General features: G+C 45.3%; 4 protein-coding genes across 4 annotated transcripts in view; 3 read left to right on the top strand and 1 right to left on the bottom strand.

The window, feature by feature from the left end:
• The window catches only part of LOC115607741 (olfactory receptor 5F1-like), a 133,869-nt gene that overhangs the window by 19,756 nt on the left and 92,859 nt on the right, over positions 1-21,254 (bottom strand). The gene's annotated exons all lie outside the window — the stretch shown is intronic.
• On the top strand, positions 2,762-3,799 carry LOC115607672 (olfactory receptor 1020-like). The gene has a single exon (XM_030485232.1). The coding sequence runs from the start codon at positions 2,762-2,764 to the stop codon at positions 3,797-3,799; it is 1,038 nt and encodes a 345-aa protein (XP_030341092.1).
• Positions 7,717-8,664, top strand: LOC115607012 (olfactory receptor 1020). The gene has a single exon (XM_030483731.1). The coding sequence runs from the start codon at positions 7,735-7,737 to the stop codon at positions 8,662-8,664; it is 930 nt and encodes a 309-aa protein (XP_030339591.1). The 5' UTR covers positions 7,717-7,734.
• Positions 14,875-18,561, top strand: LOC115607671 (olfactory receptor 8U9-like). The gene is made up of 4 exons (XM_030485231.1): positions 14,875-14,896; positions 16,157-16,185; positions 17,027-17,899; positions 18,469-18,561. Exons 1-4 carry the CDS (start codon positions 14,875-14,877, stop codon positions 18,559-18,561), a joined length of 1,017 nt encoding a protein of 338 aa, XP_030341091.1.

Raw genomic sequence — 21,254 nt, 5'->3', positions numbered from 1 at the left:
TAGAGCCACAGAAAGCCCAAGTAGGACCTAAAAAGATCATCTGATGTGAGCTTCAGTGGGAAAGGGAGCCTAGATGAGCAGTGTCATGTGTAGGGCTCATCGCTGCTTGATGAATTACCCCACCCTTCATGTCCTTATTTCCTCTTGGGTTTAATAAAGTTTCCAAAACAGAGAGAACTGAAATACTCAAAGGTTTACCCAGAGTTGGTGCTACGTTCCCAAGAGAGGTCTGGATTGCCATTGTCTTGTATGTGGTAGATTCAACTTCGTGAATGTCCAAGAGGAACTTCAGTCTAACGTGCAGGGGAGGCAGAATTGTGAAGTCCAGCAATACAAGAAACAGGCTTGGGGTCCGGAAACACGTTTTATAATGAGAGCACCGTTGCATGATTCTGCTTCAATCTTTGCAGAGAAGGGATCTATAAAATGCACCAATCCCTGACTATAGAAACAAACTTCCCACATCAGATACATAACAGAGGTCCCCCTCATAAAAGACTAACATCATACTTGGTAAAAGAGAAGTTATTAACGACCAGAGAATAATACATTAATGTAATGTTCAACTTATTACTCTATTTCCCTCACTGAGAACAATATCTCCTACTTTATCAGTGCAGGGACATGGTCTAGATGGCGAGGGACTGCCAGAGCAGTGAGCACTGGCTGGACTGTTGGGTGCAGAGGGTGATGGGTTCTACTCTGCAGGAGCCTGGGCAGTGCCACAGGGGTTTGTCTCTTTCATCTCTTTAAACAGAACCTAATGGGAACACAATAGTGTGCAGGGACCATCCCACAGTACCTGAGCAAGAGAAGTAGGTCAGGAAGAGAGACCTGGGCCAAGTTCAGCCAAGACTCCAAAACATCAGGAACGTTGGTGATGATAAGACAGGTCCAAGACCAGACGGAGTCAGATCAAGTCAATCCCTGGATCAGGGTCAGGTCCAGCAATTGCTAAGAGGGTCCATGAGCAAGCCTAGGTCATCATCACAGGATTCCAGATATGTGCAAACCTCATGCTAAACTGAAAACCAGAACTTCTATAACAAAGCTCAAGCTCCCTGGTCTGAGCTTAAGTAGAGATGGGGGCAAATAGGCAGAGGGTGGGGATGAAGCCCCAGCTGAGCCTGCTCAGGGGGATAAAGGCCTCTAAGTTTACCCTGGACAAACAATCACTGCTTGAAAATACCCATTTCTCACTCTTGAAGACAGTGGAAGCCCAGAGTCACCAGCTCAGCTGCTGCACATCCAGGCACTACATGTGCATAACCCCACTGGGGCTGGAAAACTGGGCTCTCAAGTGTCCATAGAGGGACATCAGCAGCTCCACAGGTGGAGTCACTTGTGCTTCATGTACCACTTGGGGACCCTCTCTGCAACACCTCAAATGTCTCTAAACCCATTCTCATTCTGTTGCCAAGGTCAGGCCAAAACCCTTGTGTGGTCCACAAGTATGTCAGAAACATCTTATGAAATGGTCATCACTGCTGCTGTGTAGCTGTGCTCAGGGGTGGCTCATCCACACCCTGTCATTCAGATGCCCAAGCACCACAATGCCTTTCAGAGTTGAATTCACACCCTTGGCTTTTCCTTCTCTTTGTTTTCCTCTGGTAAAGCATGAGCAGCCCTGGAGGCTTCCTCCCAGGAGAGCACATGGAACTGTATTTACAGCCCCAGCACCACAAGCTCAGCTCTTGGAGCCTGGAAGGAGCTCACCCCCCTTCACATCAGATGCTTAACAGAGGTGATGCCCGCATGTAGATGTTCTCTGTTGCGTTGGGGATAAGCCCTTGGCTCCCATCACTCGGTGGCAGAGGGAAGGCACAGGAGGTAACACCAAGACAAAGCAGAGCCTCACTTGCTTTTAGGCAGTGGGCTTTCATCTTCTTTATGTCCTCGTGTCCTCTTTGGGAAAGCTGTGTCAGAAAACAGCCTTACCAAAGTGGGTTTTCTTTATAATAAGAGCGAGCAGTGGCCTATGCAGGTTGTTTCTCTTTTACGTAGGCAGCTAAAGCAAGATGCACCGACTTCTTCAAGAGTTAAATGAGGATGAATCTTGTTTTCTTATAAAGAAATGCAACATTTGAGATTGTCAGCAGAACGTTGTCACTCACAAATCAGCCTTTGGAATCAGCACGTTTTAACATCAACTTTCTTTTCAAGTAAGCAGCTTAATGTCCATGGGTTTAGAATGTTTTAGCGTACTCAAAAATGTATAAAGCGTGAATTTACCAAAGTGAATTTTATCTGTTGTGAATAATTTCAAATATTTTGATAAATGTGTTTTGAAGACTGAAATGATAATTAAAATCCAAAGGAAAATGTCTAGAGGATATTAATGTGTGAGCTGGGATTTCACTGGGACTGGGGCTTTCTCTTGCTCCAGGCTTACACACGTTCCTGTGAGGATCCTCTGAGGTGCCTTCTGACACACCTTGTCTTCAAACTGAAAGTGGATAAAGATCTGATTCTTTAATCTGAAAACACATGTGCTTTAATAATTCCATAGTTTTAAGTGTCCCAGCATAGAAAACCAAAGAAGACGTTTGTGTTGTTTCAAAGTGCTCCCTGTTCTTTCCTAAGAACCAGAACCAAAAATCATAAAACATATATAATTTTGGTTAGAAAATATAGTAGAACATACTGAAATGTGGCAGTTCTAGTGGTCAATGACTGCAGTAAAAAATGGTCCAAAAGTGAATCTCTGTTTTTAATGAGTTTGATGTTTTCCTTCCTTTTGCCTCAGCAGCTAAACCTGATCATGGGAGGAAATCACACCCAGACTAAATTCATCCTGGTGGGAATTACAGACAGCCCATGTGCGCAGGCCCCTCTTTTTGCCTTGTTAATGCTGATTTACACTGTCACTTTGGTGGGGAATGTTGGCATTATCTTCTTGGTGCGGGTGTCTCCCAGCCTCCACACCCCCATGTACTTCTTCCTCACCCATTTTGCCTTCATTGATGTCTGCTATTCCACAGTCATCTCCCCCAGGATGCTGGCAGACCTGTTATCAGAGGAGAAAACCATTTCTTTCTCTGCCTGCATGATGCAGTTCTTGACTTTTCTTTTCTTTGGCACTACCGAGTGTCACCTTCTGGCCATAATGGCCTATGACCGGCACATTGCTATCTGCCACCCCCTGCTTTACATCACGGTCATCTCCAGCCATGTCTGCTGGCAGCTGGTAGCATCATCCTACCTATTTGCCTTCATCACTGCTACCATCTGCACATGGTGCACATTTGGAGGTTCTTTCTGCGGTCCCAACCGCATCGACCACTTCTTCTGCGACATCTTCCCTGTGCTAAAGCTCGTGTGCTCTGACACCCACAGCAGCGAGATCGTCATCTTTGCCTTCCTCACCATCAACGTAGTTGGTATGAGTGTGGTCATTTTTCTCTCCTACATCTCTATCCTCTGCACAGTGCTGAGGATGTGCTCAGCACAGAGCAGGGCCAGAGCCTTTCAGACCTGCGCTTCCCATTTGATGGCTGTTGCCTTATTCTTTGGATCAGGATTCTTCATGTACCTACAACCTCCATCTAGCCACAGCAGCCTGGATAAGGTGGCATCCATCATCTACGCCGTGGTCACCCCCATGCTCAACCCATTCATCTACAGCCTGAGGAACAAGGAAGTGAAAGGGGCTCTGGTCAATTACTGGAGGAGGTTGTTCAACCACTGGCAACATAAGAGAGTTCTAGCAGCTAGGACATGCATGGTTGATGTCAAGAGAGAAAGCCTATGGGGTGCTAAAACAATGGGATTTTCCCCTAATCCTCATGATTTGATGTAGGTTCTTCCACAGTTCCTGCACAAGAGCCAATGACAGTATTTAATGAGGAATAGACCCCACCATCACATCTGCCTTGCAAGGAAACCAAGAGAGGAAGGAACCTCAAACTTCATTTCACTTTGCAGTCACCAGCCTGTAGGATGAAATGATCCTGAATTATCCCAGGCCTCTTTTCCTCACAGGAAACACCAATCAGCTTTATTCACTTATCAATCACTTTTGTCACTGATGGAGATGTATTTTTCTTGCAAGATTCTTGACCTTGCCCCTCAGCTCCAATAAAATTCCTCTCTGTTACCTGCGAGTTCTTTATTAAAGCTGCTGGGGTGGGAGGGAAGAGGAAATGTAGTTTTAATTTGCTTGCTGAAAAAAAGTGACAGATTCCTTGCATTTGTTTGTGCCTTTCAAAGAGAAGAAGCTGGTGGGAATCAAGATCTCAAGCTGCACCTTGGAACATCAAGTAGAATCCCTCCCCAGGCTGCAGCTGCAAACAGATTTCACTTAAAGGAAGGAATTGTAGACAGTATAATTCATAATACAGGATGATGAAGTGGGCTGAGACCACCCAGTGTTAAGGACAATGTGGGCACATCCAGGGCTCCTCCCATTCATTTTAAGTGGTGTTTTACATTCATCTGGAGTGCAGTTTACTTCAATGATGAGATAAATGGAACTGCACCTGGAGATAAGCACCCACATCCCATGTCCATGCCCAGCCCATGCTTAAGAGCACCAGGAAAACCAAATGTGTCTTGCACTTACAAATGAAGCCTGTGGCTCGTTTCCATAGGTGAAAGACAATCCTGAACACAGAAGCGATGTTAACTGAGAGCTGTCTGGGTCTGAAAGAAGCCAAAACACACTGGTGTGGGGAAATATCTTTCCTGTAGCTGTTGTGAGTGGGAATTTACTTACATAGGGAAACTATATGGATGGTGAACAGTCTCTTTTGTGTGTTCTGCAAAGAGCAGCGAGAGAGAAGATGTTGACTTAGGTCTGGGGGATAAGTGGTTTCTACCTGTGGCCAATGGAGGAGCCAGGATAGACGCCATTAAATGTTAAAATGCTTGGCAGGACAGAGACCTTTGATTTCGGAGAGCATCCTTGAAAACCTTCACCACACCTTCTTTTCTTCCTTCTAGTTTGTTGGATATCATTGCTTAGACTATACGTATAGAATCATGGTGCGACAGAAAGCCCAAGTTGAGCCTCAAAATATCATCTGGTCCAAGCTTTTGTGGGAAACAGAGCCTAGATGACAAGTGTCATGTGTAGGGCTCATCTCTGCTTGATGGGTTACGCCACTCTGATGTCCTTATTTCCTCTTGGGTTTAATAAAGTTTCCAAAGCAGAAACAACTGAAATACCCAAAGGTTTACCCAGAGTTGGTGTCATGTTCCTAAGAGAGGTCTGGATGGCCATCGTCTTGTATGTGGTGGATCCAACTCAGGGAACCGCCAAGAGGATCCTCAGTCTAACGTACAGGGAGGGAGATTTGTGAATTCCAGCAATACAAGAAACAGGCTTGAGGTTCTGGAAATACATTTTACAATGAGAGCATTGTTGCATGATTCTGCTTCAATCTCTACAGAGAAGGGATCTAGAAAATGCACCAACCCCTGACTATAGAAACAAACTTCCCACATCAGATACATAACAGAGCTCCTCTCCATAAAAATCTAATATCATACTTGGTAAAAGAGAAAGAGCTAATGACCAGAGAATAGTACTGGAATAAAACGTCCAACTTACTACCCTATTTCGCTCAGTGAGAAGAATATCTCTTATTTTATCTATGCAGGGACATGGTCTGGATGGAGAGGGACTGCCAGAGCAGTGAGCACTGGCTGTGCTGTTGGGTGCAGAGGGTGATGGGTTCTACTCTGCAGGAGCCTGGGCAGTGCCACAGGGGTTTGCCTCTTTAATCTCTTTAAAGAGAGCCAAAAGGGAACACCATGGTGTGCAAGGACCATCCCACAGTACCTGAACAAGAGCAGGAGGGCAGGAAGAGAGACCTGGGCCAAGTTCAGCCGAGACTCCAGGGCATCAGGCAAGTTGGTGATGACGAGGCAGATCCAAGACCAAGCTAAGTCAATCCCCTGGTCAGCATCAAGTCCAGCAATTGCTAAACACATCCATGATCTAGCCCAGATCACCATAAAGAATGCCATAGATATGTAAAACTCCTGCTAAATTGGAAACCAGAACTCATGTAACAAAGCTTAAGCTCCCTGGTCTGAGCTGAAATAGAGATGGGGGGCAAATAGGCAGAGGGTGGGGATGAAGCCCCAGCTGAGCCTGCTCAGGGGGATAAAGGCCTCTAAGTTTACCCTGGACAAACAATCACTGCCTGAAAATGCCCATTTCTCACTCTTGAAGACAGTGGAAGCCCAGAGTCACCAGCTCAGCTGTTGCACATCCAGGCACTACATGTGCATAACCCCACTGGGGCTGGAAAACTGGGCTCTCAAGTGTCCACAGAGGGACATCAGCAGCTCCACAGATGGAGTCACTGCTGCTTCATGTACCACCTGGGAACCCTCTGCAAGATCTGAAATGTCTCTAAACCCATTCTCATTCTGTTGCCAAGGTCACACCAAAACCGTTGCATGGTCCACAATTATGTTAGAAGCATCCGATGAGCTGGTCATCACTGCTGCTGTGTAGCTGTGTTCAGGGATGGCTCATCAGCGCCATGTCATTCAGATGCCCAAGCACCACAATGCCTTTCAGAGTTGATTTCACACCCTTGGCTTTTCCTTCTCTTTGTTTTCCTCTGGTAAAGCATGAGCAGCCCTGGAGGCTTCCTCCCAGGAGAGCACATGGAACTGTATTTACAGCCCCAGCACCACAAGCTCAGCTCTTGGAGCCTGAAAGAAGCTCACCTCTCTTCACATCAGGTGCTTAACAGGGGTGGTGCCGGCACGTAGATGTTCTCTGTTGCGTTGGGGATAAGCCCTTGGCTCCCATCACTCGGTGGCAGAGGGAAGGCACAGGAGGTAACACCAAGACAAAGCAGAGCCTCATCTGTATTTAGGCAGTGGGCTTTCTTCTTCTTTATGTCCTTGTGTCATTTTGGTAAGGCTGTGCCGGAAAACAGCCTTACCAAAGTGGGTTTCTTTATACTAAGAGGGAGCAGTGGCTGATACAGGTTGCTTCTCTTTTACACAGGCAGCTAAAGCAAGATGCACTGATTTCTTCAAGAGTTAAATGAGGATGAATCTTATTTTGTTATAAAGAAATGCAACATTTGAGATTGTCAGCAGAATATAGTCACTAACAAATTAGCCTTTGGAATCAGCACGTTTTAACATCAACTCGGCTTTCGAATAAGCACCTTAATATCCATGGGTTTAGGATGCCTCAGCTTGCTGGAACTCAGAAAGTTAAAAATCATGAATTTACCAATGTGAATGTTATCTGTTCTCAATGATCTCAAATAGTTTCATAAATGTGATTTGTTGATTAGAATGATAATTAAAAGCCAAGGTAAATGTCTGGTGGTCATTCATGTGTAAGCTGGGATTTCACTGGGACTGGGACTTTCTCTTGCTCCAGGTTTACGTGTGCTCCTGTGAGGTTCTTCTGAGGAGACTTCCGACACAAATCGCCCCCAAACTGAAAATGAATAAAGATGTGATTCTTTTCTCAAACCTGAAAACACACGTGCTTGATGAAATCCATAATTTTAAGTGTCCCACAATAGAAAAACAAAAATGCCATTTGTTTCTTCAACGCGGTCCTGGTTCTTTTTTGAATAGCTGAACTGGAAATCAAAAATCATATCATTTTGGGTTAGAAAATATAGTACAATACATTAACTCCACCAAAACATGGCAGTTCAATTGTTTATTGATTGGAGTGTAATATGGTCCAAAAGTGAATTTCTACTTGTAATCAGTGTGATGTTTCTCTTCCTTTTGCCTCAGCAGGTCATGGGAAGAAATCACACCCAGACTAAATTCATCCTGTTGGGAATTACAGACAGCCCATGTGCACAGACCCCTCTTTTTGTCTTGTTTCTATTGATTTACATTGTCACTTTGGTGGGGAATGTTGGCATTATCGTCTTGGTGCGGGTGTCTCCCAGCCTCCACACCCCCATGTACTTCTTCCTCACCCATTTTGCCTTCATTGATGTCTGCTATTCCACAGTCGTCTCCCCCAGGATGCTGGCAGACCTGTCATCAGAGGGGAAAACCATTTCTTTCTCTGCCTGCATGATGCAGTTCTTCACCTTAACTTTCTTTGCTACTATTGAGTGTCACCTGCTGGCCATGATGGCCTACGACCGGCACGTTGCTATCTGCCACCCCCTGCTTTACATGACCGTCATCTCCAGCCGTGTCTGCTGGCAGCTGGTAGCATCATCCTACCTATTCGCCTTCCTCAGTGCCATCATCTACACATGGTGCACGTTTGGAGGTTCCTTCTGTGGTCCCAACCGCATCAACCACTTCTTCTGCGACGCCGTGCCTCTGCTAAAGCTCGTGTGCTCTGACACCCACAGCAGTGAGATGACCATCTTTGCCTTCGTCTCCATCAATGAGGTGGGTACGAGCGTGGTCATTTTGCTCTCCTACATCTCCATCCTCCGCACAGTGCTGAGGATGTGCTCAGCACAGAGCAGAGCCAGAGCCTTCCAGACTTGTGCCTCCCATTTGATGGCTGTTGCCCTGTTTTTTGGGACAGCATTCTTCATGTACCTACAACCTCCATCTAGCCACAGGAGCCTGGATAAGATGGTCTCCATCATCTACACTGTGGTCACCCCCATGCTCAACCCATTCATCTACAGCCTGAGGAACAAGGAAGTGAAGGGGGCTTTGGTGAAGTGTGGGAGGAGGTTGTTCATCTGCTTGTAACATAAAAGAGTGGTATCATCCAGGACATGAACAGCCCATCTCAAGTGAGAAAGCCTATGGGGCCCTAAAACAACAAGATTTTCCCCTAATCCTCATGATTTGATGTAGGTTCTTCCACAGTTCCTGCACAAATGTCAATGACAGTATTTAATGAGAAATAGACCTCGCCATCACTTCTGTCTTGCAAGGAAACCAAGAGGAGAGGAACCTCAAACTTCATTTCGCTTTGCAGTCACCAGCCTGTAGGATGAAATGACCCTGAATTACCCCAGGCCTCTTTTCCTCACAGGAAACACCAAACAGCTTCATTTTATTTATCACTTTTGTCACTGATAAAGATGTATTTTCCTTGCAAGACTCTTGACTTTGTCCCTAAGTTCCTATATGTGTAATATGTGGGTATGTGTGTAAATATAAATACGTATGACAGAGGAATACAAATTAAGTAAAATATGTAAAACTGGTCTTACAAGTAGAGTGACATATGCAGACATGGACAGAATGTGTGGATCTGCAATGGCTGTACTACACAGAATCATCTCTGTCTTGAGAAAAAATTTATTTTCCCACCTCTTGGTTTGCTTTATAAATCAGAGCTTCAGTGAACTAAATCCTTCAAGTCTCCTTTTCTCCTCTGTTCAATTCCTCTTGGCGTTGGGTGTCCATACATGGGTGTATCTCCCAGTGGCTCCTGTCTTTGCTATTTATTACTTGCCATCTTAAATAGCTGGGATACGCTGCCAGCAGCCTCATTGGGCACATCGCCCCATGTCAATCTTGGTTTCTCTCCCCTTCAGGCATAATTGGAGAATTTCTTTAGTGAATTCACAAGTTAGACATCCGGAGCTATTACTTCCTCAGCCCTTGAGATGGGTTTTCTTCTGGGAGGCAGAATACGGCAGAATACACCAGAATACAGAAACTGCTGTGAGGTTATTGAGAAAAAGCATCTCTTAGAGATAACACCTCAGCATCTGAAACTAGAGGAACACTCACGCTGGACAGATTTATGAGTCTATACTAAGACTTGAAACCCATTTCCAAACCATAGTGCTGCCCATTTACTCAAGACCATAATTCTAACATCATATTTGGAAAGAGAGGATAGATTAATAATGAGAAAATAACACTTAAAAATAATGTTCAATTTCTTGCTCTATTTCCTTCACTGAGAAGACTATCTCCTATTTTACCCATGCAGGGATATGGTCTGCATGGAGAGGGACTGCCAGAGCAGTGAGCACTGGCTGCGCTGTTGGGTGCAGAGGGTGATAGGTTCTACTCTGCAGGAGCCTGGGCAGAGCCACAGGGTTTTGTCTCTTTAATCTCTTTAAAGAGAGCCGAATGGGAACACCATGGTGTGCAGGGACCATCCCACAGTACCTGAGCAAGTGAAGGAGGGCAGGAAAAGAGATCTGGGCCAAGGTCTGCCAAGACTCCAGAGCATCAGAAACGTTGGTGATGATGAAGCAGTCCAAGGCCAAGACAAGACAAAGCAAAGACCTGGTCAGCGTCAAGTTCAGCAATTGCTAGAGAGATGCATGAGCAAAAACAGGTCTCCATCTAAGGATTCTAGAGTTGTGCACACCTCCTGCTAAACTGGAAACCAGAACTCTTCCTGCAAAACTCAAAAAAGTAGCAATGTCCTGGGCTGAGGTTAAAAAGAAATGGTGGGCAAATAGGTGGGGATGGAGTCCCAGCTGAGGCTGCTCAGAGAGATAAAGGCCTATTACTTCACCCTGAACAACTCATGACTGCCTCAATATGCCCATTTCTCACCCTTGAAGACAGTGGAAGCCCAGAGTCACCAGCTCAACTGTTGCACATCCAGGCACTACATATGCATAACCCCACTGGGGCTGGAAAACTGGGCTCTCCAGAGTCCACAGAGGGACATCAGCAGCTCCACAGATGGAGTCACTTGTGCTTCATGTACCAGTTGGGGACCCTCTGCAAGATCTCAGATGTCTCTAAACACATTCTCATTCTGTTGCTAAGGTCACACCAAAACCTTTGCATGGTCCACAAGTATGTCAGAAGCATCCTATGAGCTGGTCATCACTGCTGCTGTGTAGCTGTGCTCAGGGATGGCCCGTCCACGCCCTGTCATTCAGATGCCCAAGCACCACAATGCCTTTCAGAGTTGATTTCACACCCTTGGCTTTTCCTTCTCTTTGTTTTCCTCTGGTAAAGCATGAGCAGCCCTGGAGGCTTCCTCCCAGGAGAGCACATGGAACTGTATTTACAGCCCCAGCACCACAAGCTCAGCTCTTGGAGCCTGAAAGAAGCTCACCTCTCTTCACATCAGGAGCCTAACAGAGGTGATGCCCGCACGTAGATGTTCTCTGCTGCGTTGGGGATAAACCCTTGGCTCCCATCACTCGGTGGCAGAAGGAAGGCACAGGAGGTAACACCAAGACAAAGCAGAGCCTCACCTGCATTTAGGCAGTGGGCTTTCTTCTTCTTTATGTCCTTGTGTCCTCTTTGGGAAAGCTGTGTCAGAAAACAGCCTTATCAAAGTGGGTTTTCTTTATAATAAGAGGGAGCAATGGCTTATGCAGGGTGTTTCTCTTTTACGTAGGCAGCTAAAGCAAGTTGCACTGATTTCTTCAAGAGTTAAATGAGGATGAATCTTACTTTGTTATAAAGAAATGCAACATTTGAGATTGTCAGCAGAATATAGTCACTAACAAATCAGACTTTGGAGCAAGCATGCTTGAACAACAACTCAGCTTTCAAGTAAGCAACTAAATGCCCATCGGTTGGGGATGCTTCAGCATGCTGGAACTCAGAAAGGTATAAATCATGAATTTAGCAACGTGAGTGTCATCTGTTCTGAATGATATCAAATAGTTTCATAAATGTGATTTCAAGACTGGAATGATAATTAAAAGCCAAAGCAAAATGTGTATATCATTCATGTGTAAGCTGGGATTTCACTGGGACTGGGACTTTCTCTTGCCCCAGGTTTATGTGCGCTCCTATGAGGTTGCTCCGAGGTGTCTTCTGACACAAATAGCCTCCAAACTGAAAGTGAATAAAGATCTGATTCTTTTCTCAAACCTGAAAACACACGTGCCTGATGAAATCCGTAATTTTAAGTGTCCGACAATAGAAAACCAAAAATGCCATTTGTTGCTACAACATGCTTCCTGTTCTTATTCAAATACTGAAATGAAAAAAATAACCATGTAATTTTGGGTTAGAAAATATAGTGCAATACATTAATCCCACCAAAACGTGGCTGTTATATTATTTCTTGATTGGAGTGTAATATGGTCCAAAAGTGAATCTCCATTTTCAATCAGTGTGATGTTTTTATTCGTTTTGCTTCAGCAGGTCATGGGAGGAAATCACACCCAGACTAAATTCATCTTGCTGGGAATTACAGACAGCCCATGTGCACAGACCCCTCTTTTTGTCTTGTTTCTGTTGATTTACATTGTCACTTTGGTGGGGAATGTTGGCATTATCGTCTTGGTGTGGGTGTCTCCCAGCCTCCACACCCCCATGTACTTCTTCCTCACACATTTTGCCTTCATTGATGTCTGCTATTCCACAGTCGTCTCCCCCAGGATGCTGGCAGACCTGTTATCAGAGGAGAAAACCATTTCTTTCTCTGCCTGCATGATGCAGTTCCTCTCCTTTGCTTTCTTTGCTACTACTGAGGGTCACCTCCTGGCCATGATGGCCTACGACCGGCACGTTGCTATCTGCCACCCCCTGCTTTACGTGACCATCATCTCCAGCCGTGTCTGCTGGCAGCTGGTAGCATCATCCTACCTATTCGCCTTCCTCAGTGCCATCATCTATACATGGTGCACATTTGGAGGTTCCTTCTGTGGTCCCAACCACATTGACCACTTCTTCTGCGACACAGTCCCTGTTCTAAAGCTCATGTGCTCTGACACCCACAGCAGTGAGATGGTCATTTTTGCCTTTGTCACGATCAATGTGGTGGGTACAAGTGTGGTCATTTTGCTCTCCTACATCTCTATCCTCCGCACAGTGCTGAGGATGTGCTCAGCACAGAGCAGGGCCAGAGCCTTCCAGACTTGTGCCTCCCATTTGATAGCTGTTGCCTTGTTATATGGGTCAGCATTCTTCATGTACCTACAACCTAAATCTAGCCACAGGAGCCTGGATAAGGTGGTCTCCATCATCTACATTGTGGTCACCCCCATGCTCAATCCATTCATCTACAGCCTGAGGAACAAGGAGGTGAAGGGAGCTCTGGTCAAGGGCGGAAGGAGGTTGGTCAACTACTGTCAACATAAAAGAATTGTATAATCTAGGATCTGAACAGTTCAATGTCAAGTGAGAAAGCTATGGGGGCACTAAACCAATGGGATTTTCCCCTAATCCTCATGATTTGATGTAGGTTCTTCCACAGTTCCTGCACAAAAGTCAATGACAGTATTTAATGAGAAATAGACCTCTCCATCACGTCTGCCTTGCAAGGAAACCAAGAGAGGAAGGAACCTCAAACTTCATTTCACTTTGCAGTCACCAGTCTGTAGGAAGAAATGACCCTGAATTATCCCAGGCATCTGTTCCTCACAGGAAACACCAATCAGCTTTATTCACTTATCAATCACTTTTGTCACTGATGGAGATGTATTTTTCTTGCAAGGTTCTTGACCTTGTCCCTCAGCCCCAATAAAATTCCTCCCTGTTACCTGAGAGTTCTTTAGTAAAGCTGCTGGGGTGGGTGGGAAGAGGAAGTGTAGTTTTACATTTGCTTGCTGAAAAAGAGCAAGAAAAAGGTTTCAAAACATTCCTTGCATTTCTTTGTGCCTTTCAAAGAGAAGCAGCTGGTGGGAATCAAGATCTCAAGCTGCACCTTGGAATATCAAGGGGAATCCCTCCCCAGGCTACAGCTGCAAACAGATTTCACTTAAAGGAAGGAATTGTAGACAGTATAATTCATAATACAGAATGATGAAATGGGCTGAGACAACCCAGTGTTAAGCACAATTTGGGCCCATCCAGGCTTCCTCCTACTCCTTTTAAGTGGTGTTTTACATTCATCTGAAGTGCAGTTTACTTCAATGGTGTGATAAATGGAATTGCACCTGGAGATAAGCATCACACCCCAATTCCATGCCCAGCTCATGCTAAAGCACACCAGGAAAACCAAATGGTGTCTTGCACTTACAAATGAAGCCTGTGGCTCGTTTCCATAGGTGAAAGACAATCCTGAACACAGAATCGATGATAACTGAGAGCTGTCTGGGTTTCAAAGAAGGGAAAAAGCACTGGTGTGGGGTAATAGCTTTCCTGTAGCTGTTGTGATTGGGAATTAACTTGCATTTATAAAGTATGTGGATGGCAAACAGTCTCTTTTGTGTGCTCTGGAAAACAGCTATGAGGCAGGAATGATGTCTCAGGTGTGTGGGAAAGTTACTTCTACCTGTGGTCAATGAAGGAGCCAGAGTCTATGTAACTAAACACTGAAGAGCTTGACAGGACAGAGACCTTTGATATCAGAGAGCTTCCTTGAAAACCTTCACCACACCTTCTTTTCTTCCTTCTAGTTTGTTGGATATCTTTGCTTAGACTATACATATAGAATCTTAGAGCCACAGAAAGCCCAAGTAGGACCTAAAAAGATCATCTGATGTGAGCTTCAGTGGGAAAGGGAGCCTAGATGAGCAGTGTCATGTGTAGGGCTCATCGCTGCTTGATGAATTACCCCACCCTTCATGTCCTTATTTCCTCTTGGGTTTAATAAAGTTTCCAAAACAGAGAGAACTGAAATACTCAAAGGTTTACCCAGAGTTGGTGCTACGTTCCCAAGAGATGTCTGGATTGCCATTGTCTTGTATGTGGTGGATTCAACTTCGTGAATGTCCAAGAGGAACTTCAGTCTAACGTGCAGGGGAGGCAGAATTGTGAAGTCCAGCAATACAAGAAACAGGCTTGGGGTCCGGAAACATGTTTTATAATGAGAGCATCATTGCATGATTCTGCTTCAATCTTTGCAGAGAAGAGATCTATAAAATGCACCAATCCCAGACTATAGAAACAAACTTCCCACATCAGATACATAACAGAGGTCCCCCTCATAAAAGACTAACATCATACTTGGTAAAAGAGAAGTTATTAACGACCAGAGAATAATACATTAATGTAATGTTCAACTTATTACTCTATTTCCCTCACTGAGAACAATATCTCCTACTTTACCCATGCAGGGACATGGTCTAGATGGCGAGGGACTGCCAGAGCAGTGAGCACTGGCTGGGCTGTTGGGTGCAGAGGGTGATGGGTTCTACTCTGCGGGAGCCTGGGCAGTGCCACAGGGGTTTGTCTCTTTCATCTCTTTAAACAGAACCTAATGGGAACACAATAGTGTGCAGGGACCATCCCACAGTACCTGAGCAAGAGAAGTAGGTCAGGAAGAGAGACCTGGGCCAAGTTCAGCCAAGACTCCAAAGCATCAGGAACGTTGGTGATGATAAGACAGGTCCAAGACCAGACCGAGTCAGATCAAGTCAATCCCTGGATCAGGGTCAGGTCCAGCAATTGCTAAGAGGGTCCATGAGCAAGCCTAGGTCATCATCACAGGATTCCAGATATGTGCAAACCTCATGCTAAACTGAAAACCAGAACTTCTATAACAAAGCTCAAGCTCCCTGGTCTGAGCTTAAATAGAGATGGGAGTCAAATAGGCAGAGGGTGGGGATGAAGCCCCAGCTGAGCCTGCTCAGGGAGATAAAGGCCTCTTGGTTTACCCTGGACAAACAATCACTGCTTGAAAATGACCATTTCTCACCCTTGAAGACAGTGGAAGCCCAGAGTCACCAGCTCAGCTGCTGCACATCCAGGCACTACATGTGCATAACCCCACTGGGGCTGGAAAACTGGGCTCTCAAGTGTCCACAGAGGGACTTCAGCAGCTCCACAGGTGGAGTCACTTGTGCTTCATGCACCACTTGGGGACCCTCTGCAAGATCTGAAATGTCTCTAAACCCATTCTCATTCTATTGCCAAGGTCAGGCCGAAACCCTTGTGTGGTCCAGAAGTGTGTCAGAAGCATCCTATGAGCTGGTCATCACTGCTGCTGTGTAGCTGTGCTCAGGGATGGCTCATCCACACCCTGTCATTCAGATGCCCAAGCACCACAATTCCTTTCAGAGTTGATTTCACACTCTTGGCTTTTCCTTCTCTTTGTTTTCCTCTGGTAAAGCATGAGCAGCCCTGGAGGCTTCCTCCCAGGAGAGCACATGGAACTATATTTACAGCCCCAGCACCACAAGCTCAGCTCTTGGAGCCTGGTAGAAGCTCACCCCTCTTCACATCAGATGCTTAACAGAGGTGATGCTGGCGTGTAGATGTTCTCTGCTGCGTTGGGGACAAACCCTTGGCTCCCATCACTCGGTGGCAGAGGGAAAGCACAGGAGGTAACACCAAGACAAAGCAGAGCCTCACCTGCATTTAAGCAGTGGGCTTTTTTCTTCTTTATGTCCTTGTGTCCTCTTTGGGAAAGCTGTGTCAGAAAATAGCCTTACCAAAGTGGTTATCTTTACAATAAGAGAGAGTAGTTGCTTATGCAGGTTGTTTTTCTTTCACATAGGCAGCTAAAGCAAGTTGCCCTGGTTTATTCAAGAGCTAAATGAGGATGAATCTTGTTTTCTTATAAAGAAATGCAACATTTGAGATTGTCAGCAGAACGTAGTCACTAACAAATCAGCCTTTGGAATCACCACGTTTTAAGATCATCTGAGTTTTCAAGTAAGCAACTTAATGTCCATGGGTTTAGAATGTTTTAGCGTACTCAAAAATGTATAAATCATGAATTTACCAAAGTGAATTTTATCTGTTGTGAATAATTTCAAATGTTTTGATAAATGTGATTTGAAGACTGAAATGATAATTAAAATCCAAAGGAAAATGTCTAGAGGATATTAATGTGTGAGTTGGGATTTCACTGGGACTGTGACTTTCTCTTGCTCCAGGTTTACATACGTACCTGTGAGGATCCTCTGAGGTGCCTTCTGACACACCTTGTCTTCAAACCGAAAGTGGATAAATATATGGTTCTGTTCTTTAATCTGAAAGCACACGTGCTTTAATAATTCCATAGTTTTAAGTGTCCCAGCATGGAAAACCAAAGAAGACATTTGTGTTTTTTCAAAGCGCTCCCTGTTCATTTCTAGGAACCAGAACGAAAAATCATAAAACATATATAATTTTGGTTAGAAAATATAGTAGAATACACTAAAATGTGGCAGTTCTAGTGGTCAATGTTTGCAGTAAAAAATGATCCAAAAGTGAATCTCTGTTTCTAATGAGTTTGATGTTTTCTTTCCTTTTGCCTCAGCAGCTAAACCTGATCATGGGAGGAAATCACACCCAGACTAAATTCATCCTGGTGGGAATTACAGACAGCCCATGTGTGCAGACCCCTCTTTTTGTCTTGTTAATACTGATTTACATTGTCACTTTGGTGGGGAACGTTGGCATTATCGTCTTGGTGCGAGTATCTCCCAGCCTCCACACCCCCATGTACTTCTTCCTCACCCATTTTGCCTTCACTGACATCTGCTATTCCACAGTCATCTCCCCCAGGATGCTGGCAGACCTGTTGTCAGAGGAGAAAACCATTTCTTTCTTTGGCTGCATGATGCAGTTCATCTCCTTTGCCGCCTTTGTTACTATTGAGTGTCACCTGCTGGCCATGATGGCCTATGACCGGCACGTTGCTATCTGCCACCCCCTTCTTTACGTGACCATCATCTCCAGCCGTGTCTGCTGGCAGCTGGTAGTATCATCCTACCTATTCACCATTCTCAGTGCCATCACCTACACATGGTGCACATTTGGAGGTTCCTTCTGTGGTCCCAACCGCATCGACCACTTCTTCTGCGACATCTTCCCTGTGCTGAAGCTCGTGTGCTCTGACACCCACACCAGCGAGATGGTCATTTTTGCCTTCGTCACTGTCAACAAGGTGAGTACAAGCGTGGTCATTTTGCTCTCCTACATCTCTATCCTCCGCACAGTGCTGAGGATGTGCTCAGCACAGAGCAGGGCCAGAGCCTTCCAGACCTGCAGCTCCCATTTGACAGCTGTTGCCTTATTCTATGGTGCAACGTTCTTCATGTACCTACAACCTTCATCTAGCCACAGGAGCCTGGATAAGGTGGCCTCCATCTTCTACACCATAGTCACCCCTATGCTCAACCCATTCATCTACAGCCTGAGGAACAAGGAGGTGAAGGGAGCTCTGGTCATCTGTAGAAGGAGGTTGTTCAACCACTTGCTACATAAAAGAGTTCTAGCATCTAGGACATGCACAGCTGATGTCAAGAGAGAAAGCCTATGGGGCACTAAAAAAATGGGACTTGCCTAATCCCCATGATTTGATGTAGGTTCTTCCACGGTTCCTGCACAAAAGTCAATGACAGTATTTAATGAGAACTAGACCCCACCACCACATCTGCCTTGCAAGGAAACCAAGAGAGGAAGGAACCTCAAACTTCATTTCACTTTGCAGTCACCAGTCTGTAGGAAGAAATGACCCTGAATTATCCTAGGCCTCTTTTCCTCACAGGAAACACCAATCAGCTTTATTCACTTATCAATCACTTTTGTCACTGATGGAGATGTATTTTTCTTGCAAGGTTCTTGACCTTGTCCCTCAGCTCTAACAAAATTCCTCCCTGTTACCTGCGAGTTCTTTAGTAAAGCTGCTGGGCTGGGAGGGAAGATTAAGTGTAGTTTTACGTTTGCTTGCTGAAAAAGAGCAAGAAAAAGGTTTCAAAACATTCCTTGCATTTGTTTGTGCCTTTCAAAGAGAAGAAGCTGGTGGGAATCAAGATCTCAAGCTGCACCTTGGAGTATCAAGGGGAATCCCTCCCCAGGCTGCAGCTGCAAACAGATTTCACTTAGAGGAAGGAATTGTAGACAATATAATTCATAATACAGGATGATGAAGTGGGCTAGAGACCACCTAGTGTTAAGCACAATTTGGGCCCATCCAAGCTTCCTCCTACTCCTTTTAAGTGGTGTTTTACATTCATCTGGAGTGCAGTTTACTTCAATTGTGAGATAAATGGAATTCCACCTGGAGATAAGCACCCACATCCCATGTCCATGCCCAGCTCATGCTAAAGCGCACCAGGAAAACCAAATGGTGTCTTGCACTTAGAAATGAAGCCTGTGGCTCGTTTCCATAGGTGAAAGACAATCCTGAACACAGAATCGATGATAACTGAGAGCTGTCTGGGTTTCAAAGAAGGCAAAAAGCACTGGTGTGGGGTAATAGCTTTCCTGTAGCTGTTGTGATTGGGAATTAACTTGCATTTATAAAGTATGTGGATGGCGAACAGTCTCTTTTGTGTGCTCTGGAAAACAGCTATGAGGCAGGAATGATGTCTCAGGTGTGTGGGAAAGTTACTTCTACCTGTGGTCAATGAAGGAGCCAAAGTCGATGTAACTAAATGCTGAAGAGCTTGACAGGACAGAGACCTTTGATATCAGAGAGCTTGCTTGAAAACCTTCACCACACCTTCTTTTCTTCCTTCTAGTTTGTTGGATATCTTTGCTTAGACTATACATATAGAATCTTAGAGCCACAGAAAGCCCAAGTAGGACCTAAAAAGATCATCTGATGTGAGCTTCAGTGGGAAAGGGAGCCTAGATGAGCAGTGTCACGTGAAGGGCTCATCGCTGCTTGATGAATTACCCCACCCTTCATGTCCTTATTTCCTCTTGGGTTTAATAAAGTTTCCAAAACAGAGAGAACTGAAATACTCAAAGGTTTACCCAGAGTTGGTGCTACGTTCCCAAGAGAGGTCTGGATTGCCATTGTCTTGTATGTGGTGGATTCAACTTCGTGAATGTCCAAGAGGAACTTCAGTCTAATGTGCAGGGGAGGCAGAATTGTGAAGTCCAGCAATACAAGAAACAGGCTTGAGGTTCCGGAAACACGTTTTATAATGAGAGCATCGTTGCATGATTCTGCTTCAATCTTTGCAGAGAAGGGATCTATAAAATGCACCAATCCCAGACTATAGAAACAAACTTCCCACATCAGATACATAACAGAGGTCCCCCTCATAAAAGACTAACATCATACTTGGTAAAAGAGAAGTTATTAACGACCAGAGAATAATACATTAATGTAATGTTCAACTTATTACTCTATTTCCCTCACTGAGAACAATATCTCCTACTTTACCCATGCAGGGACATGGTCTAGATGGCGAGGGACTGCCAGAGCAGTGAGCACTGGCTGGGCTGTTGGGTGCAGAGGGTGATGGGTTCTACTCTGCAGGAGCCTGGGCAGTGCCACAGGGGTTTGTCTCTTTCATCTCTTTAAACAGAACCTAATGGGAACACAATAGTGTGCAGGGACCATCCCACAGTACCTGAGCAAGAGAAGTAGGTCAGGAAGAGAGACCTGGGCCAAGTTCAGCCAAGACTCCAAAACATCAGGAACGTTGGTGATGATAAGACAGGTCCAAGACAAGACCGAGCCAGATCAAGTCAATCCCTGGATCAGGGTCAGGTCCAGCAACTGCTAGGAAGGTCCATGAGCAAGCCTAGGTCATCATCAAAGGATTCCAGAGATGTGCACAACTCCTGCTAAACTGGAAATCAGAACTCCTCTAACAAAGCTCAAGCTCCCGGGACTGAGGTAAATAGAGATGGGGACCAAACAGGAAAAGGGTGGGGATGGAGCGCCAGCTCAGACTGCTCAGGGGGATAAGGGCCTATTAGTTCAACCTGGACAATTCATCATTACCTCAAAATGCCCATTTCTCACTCTTGAAGACAGTGGAAGCCCAGGGTCACCAGCTCAGCTGTTGCACGTCCAGGCACTACATGTGCATAACCCCACTGGGGCTAGAAAAATGGACTCTCAAGTGTCCTCAGACGGACATCAGCAGCTCCATAGATGGAGTCACTGGTGCTGCATGTCCCATTTGGGGACCCTCTGCAAGATCTGAAATGTCTCTAAACCCATTCTCATTCTGTTGCCAAGGTCACACCAAAACCTTTGCGTGGCCCACAAGTATGTCAGAAGCATCCGATGAGCTGGTCATCACTGCTACTGTGTGCTCAGGGGTGGCTTATCAGCGCCATGTCATTCAGATGCCCAAGCACCACAATGCCTTTCAGAGTTGATTTCACACCCTTGGCTTTTCCTTCTCTTTGTTTTCCTCTGGTAAAGCATGAGCAGCCCTGGAGGCTTCCTCCCAGGAGAGCATATGGAACTGTATTTACAGCCCCAGCACCACAAGCTCAGCTCTTGGAGCCTGGAAGGAGCTCACCTCTCTTTACATCATGAGCTTAAGAACGTGATGCCGGTATGTAGATGTTCTCTGTTGCATTGAGGATAAACCCTTGGCTCCTATCAGTCGGTGGCAAATGGAAGGCGCAAGAGGTAAGGCCAAGACAAAGCAGAGCCTCACCTGCATTTTCGCAGTGGGCTTTCTTCTTCATGTCCTCCTGTCTTCTTTGGTAAAGGTGTGTCAGAAACCAGCCTTACCAAAGTGGTTTTCTTTACAATAAGAGAGAGTAATTGCTTATGAAGGTTGTTTTTCTTTCACATAGGCTGTGAAAGCAAGACGCACTGA

This window comes from Strigops habroptila, chromosome 4 (assembly GCF_004027225.2).
Source record: "Strigops habroptila isolate Jane chromosome 4, bStrHab1.2.pri, whole genome shotgun sequence".
Classification (NCBI taxonomy): Eukaryota; Metazoa; Chordata; class Aves; order Psittaciformes; family Psittacidae; genus Strigops; species Strigops habroptila.
The sequence above is the reverse complement of the archived record's forward strand: the minus strand, read 5'-3'. Positions and strand labels throughout refer to the sequence as shown.